We start from the raw sequence: 24,856 nt of genomic DNA on the forward strand, positions 1-24,856 counted from the left end.
TAGGAAAAATCTGATGAGAGTTTTTTCACCTCTTTACAGAATGTGTCCATTTTTGTGTTTTAACTACAAAGACAAACATTTTCCCTTATATCTTCAATAATAAAAAAAAAAAGTAATTTAGCTTGTTTGAAAATTCTGACAATAAAGTTGTATTTATGTAACGATTAGCTGGCATCATGGCGGTGTTTGCGTTCTCCCGTGGGTGCAGCAAAGATGGAACACAGCGTGAAGGTAGGAATAAGAATTTATTCATACAATAAAATAAACTAAGAACAAAAACACTTGCACAAAGACACTAACCAAAAACCAACAGAACTAGCGTGGGAGCTAGAAAGAACAAAGGGAACTGAAGACGCTAGCGTGTAAGCTAGGAACAAACAAACAAAATAGAAGCTAATTGAGTATGAAAAAGGTAGTTACCACAATGCTAGAAAGAGCGACGTCAACTGTTGCGTGAAGCAAACAAGAGTCCCACAACGAAAAGCAAACAAAGGCGGTCTTAACTAGAAGGCATAATCAACAATCACGTGCGCGACGACAAACGAGACAGGTGACACTAATGAGTTACTAAGACAACAGAAATAAAACAAGAAGTGCCCCTGGGAACTAAAGACGTCAAATATCAAACAGGCAGTAATAACAAAACAGAAACAAACACAGAACATGACATGATCCAAGTCTTGGATCATGACAATTTATGTCCAAATAATGTTGGGCTCTTTCTTAAGTAAATCATGCAAGCAAGTACCGTATTTTTCGGACTATAAGTGGCAGTTTTTTTCGTAGTTTGGCCAGGGGTGCGACTTATACTCAGGAGCGACTCATGTGTGAAATTATTAACACATTACCGTAAAATATCAAATAATATTTTTTAACTCATTCACGTAAGAGACTAGACATATAAGATTTCATCGGATTTAGCGATTAGGAGTGACAGATTGTTTGGTAAACGCATGTTCTATATGTTATAGTTATTTGAATGACTCTTACCATAATATGTTACGTTAACATACCAGGCACCTTCTCAGTTGGTTATTTATGCATCATATAACGTACACTTATTCAGCCTGTTGTTCACTATTCTTTATTTATTTTAAATTGCCTTTTAAATGTCTATTCTTGGTGTTGGGTTTTATTAAATAAATTTCCCCCAAAAATGCGACTTATACTCCAGTGCGACTTATATATGTTTTTTTTTTCCTTTTTTATTATGCATTTTCGGGAGGTGCGACTTATACTCGGGAGCGTCTTATACTCCGAAAAATACGGTAATAGTCTGTGATTAATCACGGTTATACAAAAATGAGGGTTCCTAACAATCACAAGGTGTTTACAATATTATTATTTGGCTATTTATTTTCTTATTAATTTTAGTTGTTACTGTCCCTTAATACAGGTATGTATGTCCTTGTATACAGTATGTGAAAACACATCCAGTTGGGACATTATTAGATAACTGTTATAAAGAGTTGAGCAATCATATGCATTCAAGTTAAACAATAAATAATATACATTCCTGTATGACAATCTGATAATAACATTGTATTTGTGTCGAAATTTTGGGCTCTTTTTTATGGTGATTTAAATTATGCAAGTAAGTAAAAAACCTGTCCTTAATCATGATTGATCATGTGATTAATCTAATTAACTAATAGTTGGACAGCACTAATATATGTAAAAAAATATGTTTTTTTTAGTTCAGTTTTAAACCGGAAGTTAATAAATGCACTTGATTTTTTTCCACATTTTTTTGTTTTGTTATTACTGTCATTTATGTCTTGTACTTGCTTCTGAAAAAAAACTAAATTTTTGCTTGAATTTTCTTAAAGCAGTTCCATTTACAGTGGTCTAACACATACCCATTGTTTTATTATTTAATATCCACTTTATTGTCATACTTTTTTTTGGTCTTGTTGCAAGCATAGGCATACAGTGAATGTTTTTTACATCTACATACTAGACTTCAGCTTGGTCCAGGGGTTGATGCCACGAATATTGAGTGGTGGATTGTTGCAGTAGATGTAGTTACATAGCTCCTCCACTAGGGGTTCAGGGCTTTGGATGGCAAATTGTGACGCTTCTTCAACATCCGTTACACTTTTCTCATTGATCTCCTGCATGAGGGGATCAGATGAAGTTTCCTGTGCAACTCTTATGTTGCAGTATTGATGATAGCAACGTACCCTCAATTCCTCCATGTTGGCCATATTGTTTCTGATCAAGTGACCCTCAAGCAGGGAAATGGGGTCTCTTTCTTTGCGGATCTTGTCCACCTCATCCGCTGTGCGATATCTTGAGATAAAGACAACAATTGAACAACAGCACTCTAATATTAATAAGTCATAACTGTCCATGACAACATGGCATTTAAAACAAGCATAGCTTACGATTAAACATATTATTATGATTATTATCTAATACATTTTTGAGTCAATTAAGTTTTACTTGTGCTCAGTATCACCAATTGCATGCCCAAAAAAGCGGTAGGTCTGAAGCTCCATAATGATTGGGCCCTGAGATACAAGGAAAGGACATGTTGAAATAAATCGACACAAGGACAAATGTTCCATTTTATTAAACAGAAAACTCACTTTCCCAGACCTGCAGTGGTCAGAAGCAAACCTGGTTGCCTCCCGAACAGAAAGGACATCCATCCCATCCACCTTCAGGCACATTAATGAGTTGAAGCAGTTTTTCCCTTAGCGGCTTTTGCATATCAGTCACATATAGAACCTCTCGAACAGAGGTGTCAAACTCATTTTACATCGGGAGCCACATGAAGAAAAATCTACTCCCAAGTGGGCCGGACTGGTAAATTCACGGCACGATCACTTAAAAATAAAGACAACTTCAGATTGATTTCTTTGTTTAAAAATAGAACAAGCACATTCTGAAATTGTAGTGAAGTGGATTACATTTATACAGCGCTTTTCTAGAGTGACTCAAAGCGCTTTACATAGTGAAACCCAATATCTAAGTTCCATTTAAACCAGTGTGGGTGTCACTGGGTAAAGTGTCTTGCTCAAGGACACAACGGCAGTGACTAGGATGGCGGAAGCGGGGATTGAACCTGCAACCCTGAAGTTGATAGCACGGCCGCTCTACCAACCAATAATGTTGTTGGGGTTTTTTTACACTTACATGTTGCGGTTAATAGTATTCTATCTTTATTTGTCGTTATTTATATTTTCTGAATAAATTGTGTGATAATGTTCATCAGTCAACTCATAGGTGTTCATTTTCAATCTATCAAGATAAAAAAAATTATATCAAATTACAGTACGTTATTTATGTAGTTTGATCATTTTCCTCGACTGATGTACTAACATGTGGTTTATTTTGTACATATGTATAGCATCATCTACAAACATACAAATAATTGCTATTGCGACATCCAGTGGACAGCTTTAGAACAGCTGTTTATTTCATTAAAACATTTTGGGCTCATTTTTATACTGAGCAAACATCCTGCTGGATAAAACCTGTTAGCGGGCCAAAACGTTTTGACACCCCTGCTCTAGAGTCACCAGGGTGATGCAACTCAAAACTGGACAAAACTTTGAAGAAAAACATGCCTTATGGGTTCAAATTGCTATTGTTTTAATATTTACATTTAACTCCTTTATATACTTTTATGGCTCAACATTTAACTGAGCACACTTCAATAGAACATTAGACCTGCACCCAGTGAAGAAAATGATTGCACAAGCAGTGTCTAATGTCATGTTTTGTTGCACAAAATAGTTGAAAATGAATCAACAGTGCCTCTAATTCATTTAATGTCCCCTCAATTAAAGGTACTACTGATAAACAACCTGGTTATTATTGTTGCTTATGCCCATCTCTATCGTTTCGGAATTTAAATGTTTACTAGCATCATTGTGTCCGGGCTCCGAGGTTCCACTGTCAACAACAATATGTGTAATACCATGTGGAAATAGGAACTGTACCCTTAAGCCAGGAATGACGTCCCCCCTCTTGTAGAAGTCTGTGTTTACAGTACATCGGCCCACTGACGTACCTTTGGCGTACCCGTTATTCTCACAGGCAAAAATGACGGGCAGCTTCCAGAGAGCTGCCATGTTCATGGTCTCAGCAACCTGCCCCTGTGGACAACAGTCGGTCATTATCTACGCCAACACGAAAGACAATACTGTAATTTTCGTACTCATGAGTGCAAATGTTTCAATAAACGTTTAGAGTAATTTGACTCGAAAAAAAGTAATATTTAGGCATCCAAACATTTGATTAAGACCAAATATTCAGTGAAAAAAAGTACTGAGTAACTTCTGATTTATATATGAGCTATTTTTTTTAATGGTACCTCCACAACAACCCTAGTGTGTGTGTGTGTGTGTGTGTGTGTGTGTGTGTGTGTGTGTGTGTGTGTGTGTGTGTGTGTGTGTGTGTGTTTGTGTGTGTGTATGTGTGTGCGTGTGCGTGTGCGTGTGTGTGTGTGTGTGTGTGTGTGTGTGTGTGCGCGTGCGTGTGTGTGTTCCGGCAATGCTTACTTTTTGGGGACGTCGCTCTGTCACTCTAGGGGACCTTTGACGTTATGGGGACAAAAAAACAGGTCCCCTAAAGGTAAATCTTTTTAAAAGTTAGTCAGATCTATTTTGAAGATGCCTTAATGGATTTTAAGCCCCTTAATCGGGCTGTAGCTGTAACTGCACTGGCTGGTCTTTCATTGATTACTTTAACAATTAACACCTGGCGCGCCACACAGAGGCAGCGTGAGCGCAGTACAGGAAGGAGTTCTACATTTCGGACGTCGAGACACGGAAGCTAGTCCATCCATCCATTTTCTACTCCTTATTCCCTTTGGAGTCGCGGGGGGCGCTGGGGCCTATCTCAGCTACAGTTGGGCAGAAGGCAGGGTACACCTTGGACAAGTCGCCACTTCATAGCAGGGCCAACACAGATAGACAACATTCACACTCACATTCACACACTAGGGCCAGTTTAGTGTTGCCAATCAACCTATTCCCAGGTGCATGTCTTTGGAAGTGGGAGGACGCTGGAGTACCCGGAGGGAACCCACACAGTCACGGGGAGAACATGCAAACTCCACACAGAACGATCCCGAGCCCAGGATTGAACCCTGACTACTCAGGACCTTCGTATTGTGAGGCAAACGCACTAACCCCTCTTCCACCGTGCTGCCCACGGAAGCGAGTCGTTTAACCTAAAAGGTAAGAACATATTTCTTATATATGGAGGTTATTGACTAAAATTTGTACAAAATTAATGTGTTTATGACCAGGTTAAGCCTTGCTAAAAAAAAAAAGCGTGTGAATAACTTTGTGTTTTTTATTTTTTCAGCATTTGAACTGATTTATAGTCAAATGAGCTGTAATTTAATGCTAATTGGTTGTCTATAACAGGGGTTCTCAACCTTTTTTCAGTGATGTACCCCCTGTGAACATTTTTTTAATTCAAGTACCCCCTAATCAGAGCAAAGCATTTTTGGTTGAAAAAAAGAGATAAAGAAGTTAAATACAGCACTATGTCACCAGTTTTTGATTTATTACATTGTATAACAGTGCAACATACTGCTCATTTGTAGTGGTCTTTCTTGAACTATTTGGAAAAAAAGGTATACAACAGGGGTGTCGCCAGACAGATTTCAATGGGGCACGTGCCCCACTGTTGATCTGCAGTGCCCCAGTAAAAATTTCACCAATAAAAAAAAACGCTTCAGTTTTAAGTCTACATAACATAGACAACAGCGCACATACTACTTAGTATGGTAATTGATTGCCACTGTATTCACTCCACGTAACAATGAGCACATGGCTCATTAATATGGTAATTTATTCACGTGTGGATCGAGACTTCAGTTGAGAGAGAGAGAGGGGGGGGGGGGGGGGAGGATGAGAATCACTGCATGAGGTAGGTAACATTAGCCAACAACAATTTGTTAATTACATTATTTTGATTTTGATTTGACTCAAACTGTAACTCCAAGATGGATTTAAGAAAGTTATTTGCCCGCAGCAGGGAAAAAGCACCAGGAATGAGAGATGTAAGTGAAGTCTTAGCTAGCTAGGCAACATCATTGTCTTAAGTTGATGCTAAGTTAGCTAACGTTATTCCTTGTATCAAGACAAACATATTCATTTGCTGTACGAGCTGTCGGGGGAATTTCCAATGAACATGAAACATAAAGTTGGTTATTGTCTGCTGGTTCTGCTCAGGACCTCTGCATCAATGATGATTTGGAGTAAGCATGTGTGAGTTGAGTGCTTCTCAAATGGTTTATCTTCAGGAAGAAAAACATATTTCCATATCATCAAGTCGTGAGACAAATTTTTAAATCATTCAAGTTTATTTCACAGAAAAATAGCACAGTAGACTTGTCTTGTTAATCGGTGTGACTTTGACTAAAATAATTTTGTTTTGTCACCAGAAAAATGGCTACAGCTAAAGCATCTGGTTTTGTTTCCAGAAAAAATAGTAACATTTCTGCATTTGTTTTCAGAAAGATGGCTGAAAATATAGGATTTTGTTTCCCCATTTAGATTTTTAAAAATATATATTTCCATGTGTGGAGAGGGGCGTGTTCCACGCGTCCCCTGCGGGCGGGGTGTGTGCAGGGGCCGGCCATGAAGCAGCCAACAGGTGAGTGGATACCTCAGCTGGAACGAGTTATCTAATCACCTGTTCCCTTTATTAGCAGCGCTGGAGACCATGAAGCGAGAGGGACGTATGAGGACGCATGAGGACGCATGAGGACGCATGAGGACGCATGAGGACGCATGAGGACGCATGAGGACGCATGAGGACGCATGAGGACAAAGGAGAGAGGCACAGACATGAACAAGGAAAAGCTGGAAAGACGGACAATTGTGTAAAGTAAAAGATGTATTAAATACTGTGTCAAACCTGTATCCTGAGCTGTGTGATACTGTGGTCAGAAGAAGCCGGGCGAGACGCAGGAAACCTCCACACCATGTCTTTCCTGAGTTTCCTCCAACTTGTTAGTCGGTTTGTCTTTTGCTAAAATACTCACTAACAGTCACTAGAAAAATGGCTAAAAATATCTGGTTTTGTTGCCACAATTTGATTTTTTTCTCCCTAAACTTTTTTTTTTCCACGCACACATCTGTCTGCGACTCACTGAAAATGACACACAATCCACTTTTATGTCACGACCCACCAGTTTGGAACCACTGGTCAACTGTATAACAGTTACTGTAATATTTCCAGGTCTGTCCAGAGTGATTGACCACTTTGCAAAAATGAAAAGGAGACTTTACAGTTTACTTCTCAGAAAATGATTCCCTGAACATACACACAACAGTTGTTCATTTATTCTACTACTGTGGCTTTATTGTTTTGTGTATATTTTATAGTTTTGTGTATCTGAAATAGGATTAGCCACATTGCCATAAATGGAAATAAAATAATATAAAAGAACCCAGAGATGTAGGGGTGCTTTATTTTTTGTTTTACTATTGTAGATGTCAAATTTGCAGATGATTACTGCAATATATATTTCAAAAAGATTCATTGCTCTTCCTTTTTGCTTTTACCAGTAGCAGTTTAGAAGTCTGGAGTAAAAAAGTGTACAAGTAGGTCAAATGCATTAGTTAATTTCAGGTGGTTAATCAAAGATCCATACAACATAGTCTGATATGACTTCATAGTTTAAAGAACTATTTATGTATTTTTTATGATAAATAAGTGCTAAAAATGTTTTTGCTTGCACGCTTTGCACGCTCACATGAATTATTTGTGCCCCAGGTGTGCCCCAGTACAGTATTAGGTCTAGTGACGCCCCTGGTATACAAATAACTAAAAACTTGTTGAAAAATAAACAAGTGATTCAATTATATAAAAAAAGATTTCTACACATAGAAGTAATCATCAACTTAAAGTGCCCTCTTTGGGGATTGTAATAGAGATCCATTTCGATTCATGAACTTAATTCTAAACATTTCTTCACAAAAAAAAAGACATCTTTAACATCAATATTTATGGAACATGTCCACAAAAAATCTAGCTGTCAACACTGAATATTGCATTGTTGCATTTCTTTTCACAGTTTATGAACTTACATTCATATTTTGTTGAAGTATTATTCAATAAATATATTTATAAAGGATTTTTGAATTGTTGCTATTTTTAGAATATTTTTTTAAAAATCTCACGAACCCCTTGGCATACCTTCAAGTACCCCCAGGGGTACAACGTACCCCCATTTGAGAACCACTGGTCTATAAGAACTTTTAAAAAACTATATGTATAGTTTTGATGGACATTGTAGATTGAGGACCTTTTAAAAACCTCACATTGGTTTTGTTTCACACATTTTAGATGAAAGACATAAGCAGCATAACACCTGCTGTCACTGGAACAGAGGAATACTGCTCAAGTCAGAAAATGATTAACTATGTAGTTTTTCGCCCTCCCAATACAAAACATGAAAAAAGAGTGTACAACAAAAGACATTATAGCTTGTATTGCAGTAAGCCTTATGCTAAGCTGGCACGACATCTAAAAAGTGCATACAAACAAATTGGAAGTAGCCACGGCTCTTTGCTTTCCAACGAGTTCCATGGAGAGAAGGAAACAGCTAGATCATTTTCATACCAAAGGAAACTACGCTCAAAATGTTGCTATTATGGAGTTGGGGAAGGGTGAACTAGTGCCATTGAAACAACCACCTAAAAAAGCTACAGTAAAGGAATAGATTTCATGCACTGTGCACATTGCCAAGGACTGTTAACCAGAAAGGTACTGTGGAGACACATGTGAAGTTGCCCACTCAAACCTTCATCAGTCACCCGAAAAACCAGGAAAGAACCGTGTCCAGTCTCTCTGCATATATACTGAGTGTGGAAGTCTTCTTCCTCCTTCTCGGGGTTCGTTGGACCAACAGGACCACAACACCTCAGGATGCAGGTTTACAACAGAGTTTTTATTTTCTTTTTGATAGTCTCGCAGTCAAAGTTCGTCCTTGCTTTTCAGCAGTCACTGTTGTCCGTTTACAGTTTTTGTGTGCTTTTCAGCAGTCTCCCTCCTCTCCCTTCTCATGGTCTGCGGCACTGCTAATAAAGGAACAGGTGATTAGATAACTTGTTCCAGCTGAGATATCCACTCACCTGTTGGCTGCTTGATGGCCGGCCCCTGCACACACCCCGCCCGCAGGGAACGCGTGGACCACGCCCCCTCTCCACATGCCTCCACCTCCAGACTCAGGCCGGGCACCCGACCGGCCGCGCCCACTCCCTTCCACCCCCTCCCATAGCGGGGCGAGAGAGGAAGTCGGCCACGGCCATCTGCGCGCCCGGCCTGTGGACCACCCGGAAGTTGTAGGGATGTAATGCAAGGTACCACCGGGTGATCCGCGCATTGGTGTCCTTCACGCGGTAGAGCCACTGGAGAGGTTTGTGGTCTGAGCAGAGACTGAAGGCACGCCCCAACAGGTAGTAGCGGAGGGCCCCAAACGCCCACTGGATGGCAAGGCACTCCCTCTCTACCGTGCTGTACCTTGCCTCCCGGTCCGATAGTTTCCGGCTGATGTAAAGCACGGGGCGGTCGACGCCCTCCACCCGCTGGGTCAACACCGCCCCCAGTCCCCGGCCCGACGCGTCCGCTTGCAGTAATCAATCAATTATAAATAATAGAATGATGATATTAATAAATGTAGCAATCGGAATGAAACTCAATGCACCAAAGTAAAAGTAGTTTCTTTTTCACTAAAATATTCAAGTCAAAGGTAAAAAGTAGCATTAAAACTGCTCTGACAAGTACAAAATATCCAAAAAGTTACATAAATGAATGTAACAGAGTAGTTGTTACATGTTACTACCCAGCTCTGATTTTAGACAGTTGTGTCATGACCTGTCACAACAGGTCATATCTTCCATCCACTCATCCATTTTCTACCGCCTATTCCCTTTTGGGGTCGCGGGCACTGGCGCCTATCTCAGCTACAATCGGGCGGAAGGCGGGGTACACCCTGGACAAGTCGCCACCTCATCACAGGGCCAACACAGATAGACAGACAACATTTACACACTATGGCCAATTTAGTGTTGCCAATCAACCTATCCCCAGGTGCATGTCTTTGGAGGTGGGAGGAAGCCGGAGTACCCGGAGGGAACCCACGCATTCACGGGGAGGACATGCAAACTCCACACAGAAAGATCCCGAGCCTGGATTTGAACCCAGGACTGCAGGAACTTCGTATTGTGAGGCAGACGCACTAACCCCTCTTCCACCGTGAAGCCCAGGTCATATCTTGTTTTGGTTTTATTGTAGTGCTCTGGTGTTCAGTTTCTACTCCTGTTCTCAACGCTTCTTTTATTTACCTCTCGTTGCTTGGAGCGCTGATTGATCACACCTGCCTTTGACTGGTGATCAGGACAGTCACCTGTCGCTGACTATTAGTTAGATGGCTATTTATGCCAGCCTCACTGTTGGCGCAGGACCACTGTCTGCTGGAGGTGACTGTTTATGGTTCTTATTAGCTTTATGTCATCGTTTGCGTTTCATGTTTACCCTGTATGATATTCTAAGGCATTCAAGTATTAGCCTTAGGCTTTACATGCGCTTCCAAGCGGCACGACTCCCTGTCTTTTCGTATTGTTTATGGTATTACTGTATTTTTCCAAACTGTAAGCAGCTACTTTTTTCCCTATGCTTTGTACCCTGCGGCTTATAAAACAGTGGGGCTAATTTATGTATTTTTCTTCGCTAACGGCCATAATGTTTTGTATTCAAAAAATACTTTTCAACACTGACATAGGTGCTGAAAATGAGTTATTTTTTGTGCTATGGTGTCATCTTTTGGATGAGTTTGCTCACTGCAGGTGCTGTGGGTAAAAAATGCACATACTGTTTTGTGCTTTGACCCGGAAGAATATCCCGATTTGTCTACTGCTCATCTGTAGCGTTTTTGCTCAAAATATTTCTTCATTCATCACTCCAAGCAAAATTTGAAAATTTTACAATATAACAAACTATTCATATTTCCTAAACCGTCCCGTCTGTGATGTCAGTAAGAGTGTTTTCATGTACATTTGTACGTGCTATTATAATTTAGCTATCGTTGTTAGCATTAGCAAATATGCTTAAACGTTTACAAGTGACTGTGTTAGTATTGTCAACTTACAATGGCAATCTTTTTGTGTTATTTATTGCAGTCACCACCCTGCGACCAGACATTGTCCTCGTGTCTGAGTCCACCAAGCAGGTAGTACTGCTGGAGCTGACCGTCCCATGGGAAGACCGCCTGGAAGAAGCCTTTGAGAGGAAGCTCTCCAAGTACGCGGGACTGGTCAGTGACTGTCAGCAGGCTGGCTGGAGAGCGAGGTGCCTCCCAGTTGAGGTTGGATGCAGGGGTTTTGCAGCCCGCTCCTTGACCAGAGCCCTCAGCACTTTGGGCATCGAGGGAGAGAGAAGGAGGAGAGCCATCCGCAGTACCACCGATGCGGCAGAGAGGGCCTCAAGATGGCTGTGGCTCAAAAGGGGAGAGCCATGGAGTCATGGTAGCTAGCTAGCCATCTGGACACAAGCTGGGGTCTGATCAGCCCCGGCTGGGTCACCTGGAGGAGGGTGTATGATGTTGAAAGACCCGAAACACCCGATGATTCTAGGCACATCACTGAAGATGTGTCCAGAGGCATCAGTAGATGTATGTACACAGAAAGTTCGTAAGTTCACCAAAACCTCACCGTGGAGTTAGTTTGTTCAGCTGATTGGAGAGCTAGCCTCTGCAGATAGTGGTTCCATGACGATGTATCCTGTTTTGTTTGATCAACTGTTTTACAAACGTTTTTCTTCTGCATTTTGGGATCGCAAACACCTCACCATGTAGGTCTATACTAAATCTGGGCAAATTAAGGCCTGGGGGCCACATGTGGCCCGTTAAGCTTTTCAATCTGGCCCGCCGGACATTCCCGACTATGTTTTTTTAGATGTTTAAGATGGAAAGTGTAGCTGCGATTATGATGTGCACTGATGTTTTCTAATGACCGTAAGTCTTGAACTATTCTAAGTCTTTCAATGCTTGGAATCTGCATCATATACTAATTGCTATAGTCATCTAACTAGTTACTATGGTCATCTAACTAGTTACTATGGTCATCCATACACAATGAGTGTTTCCAGAGTCTGAAATGTGGGTGTCAGGGACAGACATGGAAGGAGATTTTTACAACAGTTTTTGTTTTACCCTTCGCGTTCATATTTCACTGTTTGTTGCATTTTTGTTGTGTTTGATTTGATTCTTAAAAATGTGGATGGAGAGGGGGGGGGGGGGGTGACATTCATTTGTTGTCAATATTCAGTGTTTTATCCTTCATAGTTAATATTGTAACATTCTTTATTTTCATGTACGTTCTGGGTGTCTCATTCAGCAAAAAAAAAATTAAAATTCCACTATGTTTTGTAAGGCCGTCTGTCATAACGTTTTTAGCATTCAATCAGGCATTATTGTGAGGTTTTGTATTAAGTGTTCCGGACCCCAGACACATTTTTTTCTCTAAATTTGGCCCCCCGAGTCAAAATAATTGCCCAGGCCTGGTCTATACTGCTATATATACAGTTTAATTTCTGTCGCATTGTCTGTTCAGAATTTGTAATAAAACGGCTGCTGAAATGGGAGTCACTAACAAGATTCCTGTATGTCTACAGTACCTGGTTGGCTGCACCATCACCGTAGACACAAACACTCAGATCATCTGTGTTCCGGTACTTCAAAGCCAGAGCTAGTCCAGCACCGAGGGACACCTGAGGACAGTCCATGAGATGTAGTCAAGCTGCATTAATTGATCTTTGACAACTATAAGACTCAGTACGCTGCAGTCTATTATCTTTGCAAATGCAGAATTACTGATTATAGCTAATATCTCCCCCAAAAATACGATATTTTTCCGCAGAAAACACATTTGATTTAATCTACATCTACTCTACCGTAATAGTTGATACATATGTGATATTACAGCATACAGGACTCCAGTTTTTTTTTTTTGCTACGGAAGCACTAGACATAAAAACCACCAGCGAGGTGAACATAACATACAATCGTAACATCTGACTAAAATTTCAACAGGCAATCAATGTGGCTTGAAAATAAATAATTCCATTATCCGACAGAAACGGGGACGACCCAACAGCTTGTGGTACCGCTAATGTAACGCTAGCCTAGCCAGGCTAAAGGCTAGAATGTGACTCAGATTAATTTTGCATTATCATTCATTAGTGGTGAGTACTTTTACTGTACATTTACAATTTCAAATATGATTAATAAGTGGCAGGTATATTGACGGCAGAACAATTTAAGTATGCAGAAGCTACTTTGATACGTTCTGTTCATTAAAGATAACACAAATAATACAATTTAGGTCAATCAATATATGCTAGACCATAACTAAACATCCACATCTTAGCTTTGTGTTATAGATAACAAAGAATATGAGTTTAACATCTAACGTAACCCCTTTGAGATATATGCTTATTCTTAATTTACTAATGTTATTCTTCAAACAACTAAAACCGTTTCAAGGGCTTTAGCACAATCAAAAACGTAGCTTATCGCAAGAAATTTGCACACGTTCATCATTCTCAAGAGGCATTGAAATTGTCAACCATTTTTGATTTTCAGGGTGCATTAATGCGGGGATTAGGGCCGTTTCGATTTTGTATTTGTTTTTTTGTGTAATGTTCTAGTTATACTATCTAATACTGTCCCTTGAAAAATGTAATCAAGACGTGTAATCAAAAATCTGTAGCAAACAGTTTTTTTAAAAAAAGGACAGCAAGACCTACAATACACCATAAGTGGAAGAGCATGTAAGTAATAAGTAATTACCGTCATGGTCCAAAGTGGATACCACCTGTCATTGAAGAGGTGTCCACCTTGTGGTGTGGGGTAGAACTAATTAAATAATTAATTAATTAATTAACCACAAAAAGTATGAGACAATCAATGCAAACAAGCCGCAGGTGAGGAGGGAGGTTCTCAGAAAGAGAGTGAAGCTAGGGTAATCGGAATACAAGCAAAACAAGATGTGGAACCAAAATAAGAGCGTAAAACAAGAAGTGAAGACAAAAACACAGGAAAAACACCCAGAAACTAAAGCAAAGAATGCCCTGGCCCAACAGGTTGTAACATGTTGATCCGAAATCAGAAAAGTATGTTGAGTGAGCAGGACAAGGTTTTGTTGGGGGAAGGGACCCTTAGATCAAATATAGACATTTTTATGGGCTTCTCAATCACTCACGGTTTTCCGCCTTCCGTGGGTGACCTTGGAACATTCATTACCCAGGGGTATGGTGGGATCTATTGAACTCAGATTGGTCCCTTATATTACTAGCAGCCAATAGAAGGTTTCCGAGAATTTCAACATTGTGCGGTAAAAAGTCTGTTTCTCAGTATGGGTCACAGCTGGACTTGGTTGTAATACACGTTTCCACCAATTGTGGCAGTAATGACAATCTCAAACAGAGTCTGGAGTTAAAGTCATAGAGAAGTTTATTGAGCGCAAAAATTATGATTAAAGTGGTGAAGTGTGTTATCATTTGTAAGTACATTTACTGACCATTTGGATTGAAAAAACATGCCAATAAATTAATGTAGTTTATTTTGGCACAACATAGTTGTATGTATATGTATTTTTCATCAGTTTTTGAGTCCCTACTTATGCAGTAAATTTGGTTGGTACGACTGTTGTCTCGATACCAATATTTTGGTACCGGTACCAAAATTATATCGATACTTTTCGTTACTTTTCTAAATAATATGGACCACAAAAAATTGCAATATTGGCTTTATTTTAACAAAAAATCTTACGGCACATTAAACATATGTTTCTTATTGCAAGTTTGTCCTTAAATAAAATAGCAAACATACTAGACAACCTGTCTTTTATTAGTAAGTAGGCAAGCAAAGGCTCCTAATTTAGCTGCTGACGTGTGCAGTAACATATAACATATCAAAATGCAAGGCGGAACGACACAGTAGGTCCTTCATACCGACAACCATCAGACTTTATAATGCATATGTCCTTCTTGACTGCACTTAAATGTAGAATACATTTATATTATTCATATATTATATATATATAATTTAAATTATGTTATTATTGTCTATTGTGAGCGAACTGTGGTGCTGAATTTCCCCCAGGGATCAATAAAGTACTTTCTATTCTATTCTATCTATTCTATATTGTGTCATTTATCGTTCTATTTTTTTTTTTTTGGGGGGGTTTGTTGCGGACCAGTACTTTTCAGAAGCGGTATAGTACCGAATATGATTCATTAGTATCGCGGTACTATACTAATACCAGTATACCGTACAACCCTAGTTAGTACTTATTTTTATAATCAGCCTGACCTGAGCTATAGGTTTATGTGTTAAATAAATAATAACTTTTGTGATTAATACATGGCTTTATATCATTTGACAAGTTTTTAAACTGTAAGAATGTTAGAATTAACTATTGAATACGATTGAAATCGAGAGTGAGATTACTAACTCAGTGTTAATATTTGAGTGGGCCCTGGGCTGCTCTGTTGTGGAAAAGTTGGGCCCCCGAGGTCAAAAAGGTTTAGAACCCCTGCAGTCCTCAATTTCTGGGAAAAAAAACTGTATTTCTTACCTGAGATCCAACAATGGCGTAACCACCATGGAAGTTTTTCGTGAACATGTGCATGGGTCCTCCTCTGCCTTTCGAAATTCCCGTTCTGCGTCCTAAACCAAGTGCAAGACTGAATCTGAGAATACCGGCACAGTAATGTGTTGAACGCTTACCTGCCATCTCAGCAATTATTTCCTTGAGAGAGCCGCCCCTGGTGAATGTGAAGCCATGGGAACGATACGCAGTGATGAGGCGATCAGTGTCGGTAATTGCTGCCTCAATCCCCACTGCACAGGCTTCCTGTTTGAAAGAAGCAAAAGGCATGTTAGTGCATTGTCCTTCAGGGAGAAGTTTGACCATTTTCGTTTAGCACACCTGGCCAGTGTACAAGTGGCACGGCCCGCGGATGATGTTCTGTTTATGGAGTTCTCTTGCCTTCAGTGCCAAGCTCCTCATTGTCTGCATGGAGCGGTAGTACTGCAAAGCATCTTCACGAGCCACAAGCACAGAAGTGGCAGGCGCCTCGTCGAGTAGATGGACATCGCATTTCTACAGGAAATTTTAGTGTTTTTGTTAAAAGGACTCATTTTTCTGCATTTTTTTTTCACAGATTGAACCATTTCTTTGGTGTGTTGATTCCATATTGGTTCAGAAGCAGTTAAAACCCTCCATGAACAGTCCTGTGCTGAGCAGTTTGTTTTGGCTCATACAAATGAACCAGTATTATAATTCATGTATCCAACAAACCTCTATTTAGCCCCTGGCATTGATTTAATAATGGTTACCATGGTATTGTGTAATTTATTTCACCCTTAAGGGTTGGTCACAAGTGTTTGTACAGTATGTAGGCAGTTGAGAAGTCCAATTTCCATAATTCATCCGTCCCCTTGAGAGTTTATCAGTGTTTTACCTTAATGTCAATGGTTTCCTTGGTTGTGAAGTTTGCAGATCTTAGTACTGCTGCACCCTGAAGAAGGAAACACTTAGTCGTTGTCCAAAGTTTACATACACTTGTAAAGAACATCATGTCATGGCTGTCTTGAGTTTCCAATAATTTCTACAACTCTTATTTTTTGTGGTAAAGTGATTGGAGCACATACTTGTTGGTCACAAAAAACATTCATGAAGTTTGGTTCTTTTAAGAATTTATTATGGGTCTACTGAAAATGTGACCACATCTGCTGGGTCAAAAGTATACATACAGCAATGTTAATATTTGGTTACATGTCCCTTGGCAAGTTTCACTGCGATAAGGCGCTTTTAGTAGCCATCCACAAGCTTCTGGCAAGCTTCTGGTTGAATTTTTATCCACTCTTTTTGACAAATTTGGTGCAGTCCAGCTACATTTGTTGGTTTTCTGACACGGATTTGTTTCTTCAACATTGTCCACAGGTTTAAGTCAGGACTTTGGGAAGACCATTCTAAACATTCATTCGAGCCTGATTTAGCCATTCCTTTACCACTTTTTATGTGTCTTTGGGGCAAGGCTGAGCGATATGGCCTTTTTTTAATATCTCGGTATTTTTAGGCCATATTGCGATATACGGTATATATCGCGATATTTTGCCTCAGCCTTGAATGAACACTTGATAGATATAATCGCAGCAGTATAATGATTCTATGTGTCTACTGCGATATGCGGGCACAAACCAACTTCCCAGAGACAGTTCTGTTAGTGTTCAAACGCAGCAGAGTTGGTTTATTCAGTCACTTTTCTGAATGCAGGTTAAATTAAAGTTCTCCCGATCGGGGTTTCCATTGAAACAAAACAAACAATTGCATTTTTCAAGACGTGATCAGGTCCACTAAATTTGCCTGGAACACAGAGTAGAGAAATCTCTGATCAGCACAAAGTTCAAATAAATCACAGCATTCCATGAATTAAAACATATATCGTTAGCAGACTAATTTATACACTACAATTCAGTGGCTGGCTCCCATCCACACAATGAATCATACACAGAGGTGGTTACGCATACGGTGATTGCCAACCTGACACAGCTGTTTTGGGGCAGGTGGCCACACATCAACCTGATTGAGGATTGAGTTAGAGATGTACTTGCCTTCAATGACCTCACCCAGAGGTCGTCGTAGTTTGACCTCCTGGTGTATGCTTTCACTGTGATGGCTGGCCCACTGCTTGGTCTCACCTGTTCGGGGATGTTGGGATGCTCCACACTACATTAAAACATTCTTGCTCTTTTTAAACTTTCATGCAGAGAATGAAATCACAACTAAGTCAATTGACCAAAACTGTTTTTAATAAACAGTTATTAGCAGGTGACTTATCTAATGATGCTACATATTAGCAGTAATGCTACTTTTGGTAGCAACGCTTGTGCCCCACACTTGACAAATTAAAGTTGTCTATTTGACATATTACCGCTTGAAGCCGAACCACCGCCAGACGATGGACCCCGTGCTGTTTTTCTTGGGAATTAATTCTTCCTTTATTCGCACCTTCTTTCTCTCGTATTACCGCTCGCAACACTCCGCTAGCATCACAGCTAACGTTAGCCACGCTGCAACCTCTCTGCTCCACGAGGGCGTATACTTATGTGACGTATGACTTGACAGTATGTGACATATGTAAGTATGTGCGCTTGCTGTCTGTAGGGTGACCAGGTGTCCGGATTTAGGCCGGACAGTCCGGATTTTTAATGCCCTGTACGGCATCCGGCGCAGCATCAAGCCGAACACGTATTTGTCCTCCTTTTTGAGGCACTAGGCTTGAAGAGCGGAGTTTTTTCATCTTCGCTGGGCTGCAGCGCAATAGCCAATCACAGACAGTAAAAAAATGCCCCCAACGCAGTAACATATCAAATGATTGGCTGAGAGCGGTGTCTGATACAAATCTACTTATCATTGGTTAAAAAACTAAACAAGGGTCCATGTGCTGCTGCGGCATGACATTGAAAGAAAGTTAGCATCATGCAAAAACGCAAGACCTCGTTTAATTCTGAATGGATAAAAGAGCACAAATTTATAACGAAAAGCAGTCGAGACTCATCCATGGCTTCTGCACACTTTGTCGATGTGATGTCGACGTAAGTAGTCAGGAGAAAGCTGCAATTGAACGGCATGCGGGTACGGATAAACATAAAAGTAATAAACGTGCGGCAGGTACCTCTTCGATGAGGACATGTTTTCGTAAAGTTTCGTCGCCCGAGGATGACAAGATAACCGCTGCGGAGCTGTGCAAGGTGTACCATGCTGTAAAGCAGTGGTCCCCAACCTTTTTGTATCCGCGGACCGGTCAACGCTTAATAATTTGTCCCGCGGCCCGGGGGGTGGGGGGGTTTCCTCTTTTTTTCTTTTCTTTTTTTTTTTCTTCTTTGTCATGAAAAAGGGATGTTTTTGTCATGAAAAGGGAGTTTTTTTGTTGTTGGTGCACTATTTGTAAGTGTATATTGTGTTTTTTATGTTGATTTAATAAAAAAATAAAAATAATTTTTTTTTTTTTTTTTTTTTTTTTTTTTTTTTTAATAAAAAATTCTTCTGCGGCCCGGTACCAATCGGGCCACGGCCCGGTACCAGACCGCGGCCCGGTGGTTGGGGACCACTGCTGTAAAGCATCACCAGTCCTACAGAAGTTTAGACTGCGGCATGAAAGTGGACCGGGAGATTTTCAGTGACTCGCCCACAGCTAAAGGGATGTCCTGTGGCCGAACAAAAGCCAAGGCATTGTGCGAGAACGTCATCGCTCACTATTCGGTACAGGAGCATACCGACTACATAAAAGAAAACAATCTACTCTTTTCCGTGGCAACGGACGCCTCAAATAAAGGAACAAAGTGTTTTCCCATTGTGGTAAGGTATTTTCACTTTGATGAAGCCATCCAACCTATCCTTTTGGATTGTTATAGTGACAACAACGAAACGTCAGAAGCCATAACAATCCAGCTGCTGGCAAAACTTGAGATGTCCGGCTTAGAGGTGAAAAACATGTCTGCATCTGCAGCAGACAATGCCAGTGTCAATTATGGCAAACATAACAGTATGTATCAGAAGCTGAAACTGAGCCAAAAAGATGTGCTCCCTGCAAACTGTTTGGCCCATATTCTGCATAACACAACCAGATATGCAGCAAGCAGCCTTGATGTGGAAAATGCTGTGCTGAAGATTTATAGCCATTTCAGCATATCAGCAAGCAGAACAGCACGATTGAAGGAATTCTGTGAGTTTGTGGAGGTGGGGGAATGCAACCTGCTGCGGCATGTTGTCACCAGGTGGTTGTCCCTGCTGCCATCCATTGACAGAATCCTGAAATATTGGAAGGCCCTGACCAGCTACTTCCAAAATGAGGGTGAGGGGGACTGTGCCAGAATTGTGTGGAGATGTTTTGGAGATGAAAGAAATGAGATGTCAGAGACATATTTCCTGTTTCTCAGCCATGTTCTAAAGGTGTTTTCCGACACGATCGAAGCACTTGAGGCAAAATCCTTCAGCATTACATCGGTGTTTAGGGCAATGACTGAACTAAAACAAAAGCTGGAAAGAAGGATGAAGGACAGGTTCTTTGGGTTTGCTGTCAACACCAAACTGAAGCAGCTGCCCCCTCACCAGTCAAAAAAATGTGAGGCTGATTTTATGCTTTTTTATGAAAGAGCAAAGAAATACATGAGTGAAAGATATGACTTCTGTGAATCAAGCTTTCATAGCAAAGTAGCCAAGCTTGGCCTCACAACTGCTGTGCCATTTGAAGACCACAGTGCTGCTGTCCAGGCCTGCAATCCGGACATTGATATGGATGGACTGTACGAGGAATATCCCATGGTGGAAGGTTCCTTCAGTTCACCAGAACTGGAAGGTTGCCACAGTGAGGAACGATATTTGAAACTGTTTTCCAAAGCAGATGTACCATCTGTGAATCTCAGGAAGGTCAGCGCCTACATTTTTTCCATCCCATTCAGCAATGCACACACAGAACGTGTCTTTTAAATGATGACAACTGCATGGTGAATCGTCTGGATGTGGACAGCGTCAAGGCTGAGCTGCAAGTGTGTGTCAATTTCACTCAACCCTGCACAGAGATGTACAAGAAGTTCACCCGAAACAAAAAAACTCTTGGATGCAGCCAGGAAAGAACAGAAGTACGTAGTTCAGATAGACAATCAACTATTTTGGTGAGTACACTAATCTTATGATGTCACTGAGGGGCTACATGAAATGTTTATATTTATTGGGTTGAAAACGATATGGATTTTGGAAGATTGATAACTATGTTGTTGCTATTGTTATTTATACCAGTCTCTGCAGGATATAAAAGGCCCAGGCGCAGTGCGGGCTTGGAAGCCATGATGACAGAGGGGCTGTTGATCCTGAGCTGCTACAGAGGGTGAAAGTGGAGTTTGCTTAAAGACAGGTCTGCTGCGCGCACACACAGACACTGAAGACAAGTCCCCAAAAGACAGAAGCAATTTAGAAATGCTATGCTTTTTGAGCAGTTGAATGTTTTCTTGTTTGTTTGTTTGTTACAATCTCCTTTGTTGTTTATATAGAAGGTTATTCAGGCTTTTTTAAAAAGCTTTTTTTTTTTAAATTATATATGTTACCTGTTAAATGTTGTTTACATTTAAGTCCACACATGTTATGCTTTGTGGCACTCTGCACTTGAAAAGATTCATCTTAGTGGTCACTTTTTGAACACCACAATGTATTGAATAAATACAAATACTGTTAACAAACACTTGACTTCAATATTTTTTCCTATTCAGCCACACAAACATCATCTTTAAACCACTCAAAATTGTACTATAAATAAGAGTATACCAGAGTCCTATGTACACCATAGTAATTTATTGATATGCCGCATAATGTCCTCCTTTTTGGTGTCATGGAAATTGTCACCCTAGCTGTCTGTGAGAAGGAGAGACAAGAAGGAGTGGGAAGAGCCTGTAGTGTAATGCCCGCAGCTAAAAACAACTGCGTGAGAACGTATAGTCAAATATTACGATATAGTCATTTTCTAGATCGCACAGAGACAAACCCTCGATATATCGCTTATATCGATATATCACCCAGCCCTCGTTTGGGGTCATTGTCCTGTTGGAACATCCAACTGCGCCCAAGACCCAACCTCCGGGCTAATGATTTTCGGTTGTCCTGAAGAATTTGGAGGTAATCCTCCATTTGCATTGTCCCATTTACTCTATGTAAAGCACCAGTTCCACTGGCAGCAAAACAGGCCCAGAGCATAATACTACCACCACCATGCTTAACGGTAGGGATGGTGTTCCTGGGATTAGAAGCCTCACCTTTTCTCCTTCAAACATAATGCTGGGTATTGTGGTCAAACAGCTCAATTTCTGTTTAATCTGACCACAGAACTTTCCTCCAGAAGGTATTATCTTTGTCCATGTGATGTCAGATGAAACAAAAAGTGAGCTGTTTGGCCACAATACTCAGCAATATGTTTGGGGGAGAAAAGTAGAGGCCTTTAATCCCAGAAACACCATTCCTACCATCAAGCATGGTAGTGGTAGTATTACGCTCTGGGCCTGTTTTGCTGCCAATGGAACTGGTGCTTTAGATGGGACAATGAAAAAGCAGGTTTACGTCCAAATTCTTCAGAAAACCATAAATCATCAGCCCGGAGGTTGGGTCTTGGGCGCAGCTGGGTGTTCCATCAGGACACAATGACCCCAAACACACGTCAAAACAAGTCAATGTATGAAAACCAACAAATTTAGCTGAACAGCATAAATTTGGTCAAGAGTGGTCAACAATTCAACCAGAAGCTTTCCAGAAGAATGTGGATGGCTACCAAAAGGTCCTTATTCCAGTGAAACTTGCCAAAAGCCAATTTTCCCTCCAATTTTTCATATGTGTGAGCCAAAACTCTTTGAGCATTCAGTGGCGCACATGTGAGCGACAGAAGACGTGCACACTGTAATGCGCTTATCTTTTTATTCGATTTTGTGCGCGGCCTAGATTGGCCGCGCGCAGAGGACGCGTGAGCAGTGTCCAATTGCACAGGCGCGTACCTTAGAGGGAGCGTTGCCAAGGGCCATGTAACCAAATATTAACATTGCTTTATGTATACTCTTGATCAAGCAGATTTGGTCACATTTTCAGTAGACCCATAATACATTTATAAAAGTACCAAACTTCATGAATGTTTTTTGTGACCAACAAGTATGTGCTCCAATCACTCTATCACAAAAAATAAAAGTTGTAGAAATTACAGCAAACTCAAGACAGCCATGACACAAGTGTATGTAAACTTTTGGCAACGACTGTATCTATGTTATGATTATTTTACACATAATGAACTAAACAATCTTAACAATTGTGAAATACTGCATTTGTGAATCAGTAGAAGCATTTAAGTCTCACCTTAAAACTCATTTGTATACTCTAGCCTTTAAATAGACTCCCTTTTTAGACCAGTTGATCTGCCGTTTCTTTTCTTTTTCTTCTATGTCCCACTCTCCTTTGTGGAGGGAGTCCGGTCCGATCCGGTGGCCATGTACTGCTCGCCTGTGTATCGGCTGGGGACATCTTTGCGCTGCTGATCAGCCTCCGCTTGGGATGGTTTCCTGCTGGCTCCGCTGTGAACGGGACTCTCGCTGCTGTGTTGGATCCGCTTTGGACTGGACTCTCGCGACTGTGTTGGATCCATTATGGATTGATCTTTCACAGTAGCATGTTCTCATAGTCATCATTGTCACCGACGTCCCACTGGGTCATTATTGTCACCGATGTCCCACTGGGTGTGAGTTTTCCTTGCCCTTATGTGGGCCTACCGAGGATGTCGTAGTGGTTTGTGCAGCCCTTTGAGACACTAGTGATTTAGGGCTATATAAGTAAACATTGATTGATTGATTGATTGATATACTGTATATTTATCAGAGGTGGAAATCTTTGGGCACCTCATGATTTGATTCCAATTCTTGACGATTTCGTTTGGAATCGATTTTGGATAACATGATTCTCCAACCTTTAAAACAGGTTTCAAGTTACAAAATCTCTTTTTGGCTGCTGATGTATGACTTACATGGATAGTGTCGGCCTAAACAATTTTTTAAATTATTATTTTTTTTAAATCACAATATTAATCAATCTAAAAGATAACTCCAAAACATTCCCACCTTTACAACACTTGGAAATGTAAAAACCAATTGAAAAGACATACAAGTACAATACTCACAGAGTTTGATACAAAAAAAGGAAAAAAATAAAAATAAAATAACATCAACTGTAGCAATCATTATAGTTTTGGTAATAGTTGTTTAATGTTTTTCATATAAAATGAATCCTTAAAAAAAATAATTATGCCGATTATTTTCAAAATTAATCGATTTACAATAAAAAAAACACAATTTTGATGTCAATTGATTGCTTTGAGCACCCCTCATATTTGTTATATTTTGATTTATATAAATACATTTACACAGTATTTAAAGATTGCTATGATGTATTAAGCACCAGCGTCATTGTCCTTATTTCTTTGAACGGTTGCTGAGTAAATATAAGATAGCAAAGTAGATAAAGAGCAACAATATAATATGCAGTGGCGCAATAACCAGAATTAATTTACAATAATATAAAATTATTCAATTAAAATCAATTATAAATTAATATCACTTATAACATATGGGCTGCTAATCCTGAGTTATACAATTACTGTATTACAAATATACTTCCTATGTGCCTCATAAAACAATAGTACAACACAGTTGAATACATTTTGGAAATGACAGATTAGACAACTTACATGACGATGGATAGATGTCCTCAGTATTTTAGACGATGCGTGTGAAAAAAACATGTTGACACACAGCCTGTCTGTAGTCATCTAACTTGTCTTCCTATCCTTTGTGGTAATCAGAGTTATGTTTTTAAATGTATCAGTGGTGGGCGTGGCCTGCGCACCTACAGCGAAGCGGTGTGTGGCAGAACCGGCTTCGAGATTACCGACAGGTGAGTGGATGACACAACTGAGTGGTTGTCTAATCACCTGTCGCACCTGTTCTATGTAAACTTTTGACAACGACTGTATCTATGTTATGATTATTTTACACATAATGAACTAAACAAAGGAAAATTGCTGAAAAGCACCTGAGAGAAATTTTTATTGAAAAATAAAACAGTGTTGTAACCCTAAGCCGGATTTCTGTCAAAATGTTTGGTGGTCCGAGGAACCCTGAGGAGGGAAACCTCCACAATTTGGCGCCCAACCTGGCTGGACCACCGGAGGCGGGGTAAGACGACCCCCTGACGGATCTTGCGGGTGTGCTCGCCAAGGTGGGAGCGAGCAGCCG

The 24,856-nt window shown here is 40.3% G+C and overlaps 2 protein-coding genes across 4 annotated transcripts; one reads left to right on the plus strand and one right to left on the minus strand.

Annotated features, from left to right (window-relative positions):
* Window positions 1-248: 248 nt before the first annotated feature.
* Window positions 249-24,456, minus strand: LOC133551578 (pyruvate dehydrogenase E1 component subunit alpha, mitochondrial-like). Of its 3 annotated transcripts, XM_061898422.1 has the most exons (11): window positions 24,310-24,456; window positions 16,501-16,557; window positions 15,966-16,139; window positions 15,764-15,890; window positions 15,612-15,703; window positions 12,649-12,741; window positions 3,951-4,106; window positions 2,592-2,663; window positions 2,446-2,513; window positions 2,184-2,292; window positions 250-2,114 (listed from the first exon to the last, which is right to left on the minus strand). In XM_061898422.1, exons 1-11 carry the CDS (start codon window positions 24,388-24,390, stop codon window positions 1,950-1,952), a joined length of 1,194 nt encoding a protein of 397 aa, XP_061754406.1. In that variant the 5' UTR covers window positions 24,391-24,456; the 3' UTR covers window positions 250-1,949. The 3 variants fall into 3 exon arrangements, with proteins under 3 accessions (XP_061754405.1, XP_061754406.1, XP_061754404.1); XM_061898420.1 differs by having other exon boundaries at window positions 2,446-2,663; XM_061898421.1 differs by lacking the exon at window positions 16,501-16,557 and having other exon boundaries at window positions 249-2,114; window positions 2,446-2,663; window positions 24,310-24,442.
* Window positions 19,437-21,236, plus strand: LOC133551579 (uncharacterized). Its single transcript, XM_061898423.1, has 2 exons — window positions 19,437-20,716; window positions 20,841-21,236. The coding sequence occupies exon 1, from the start codon at window positions 19,512-19,514 to the stop codon at window positions 20,529-20,531; it is 1,020 nt and encodes a 339-aa protein (XP_061754407.1). The 5' UTR covers window positions 19,437-19,511; the 3' UTR covers window positions 20,532-20,716; window positions 20,841-21,236.
* Window positions 24,457-24,856: the final 400 nt, after the last annotated feature.

The sequence above is a fragment of the Nerophis ophidion genome, linkage group LG04, assembly GCF_033978795.1.
Source record: "Nerophis ophidion isolate RoL-2023_Sa linkage group LG04, RoL_Noph_v1.0, whole genome shotgun sequence".
Lineage (NCBI taxonomy): Eukaryota > Metazoa > Chordata > Actinopteri > Syngnathiformes > Syngnathidae > Nerophis > Nerophis ophidion.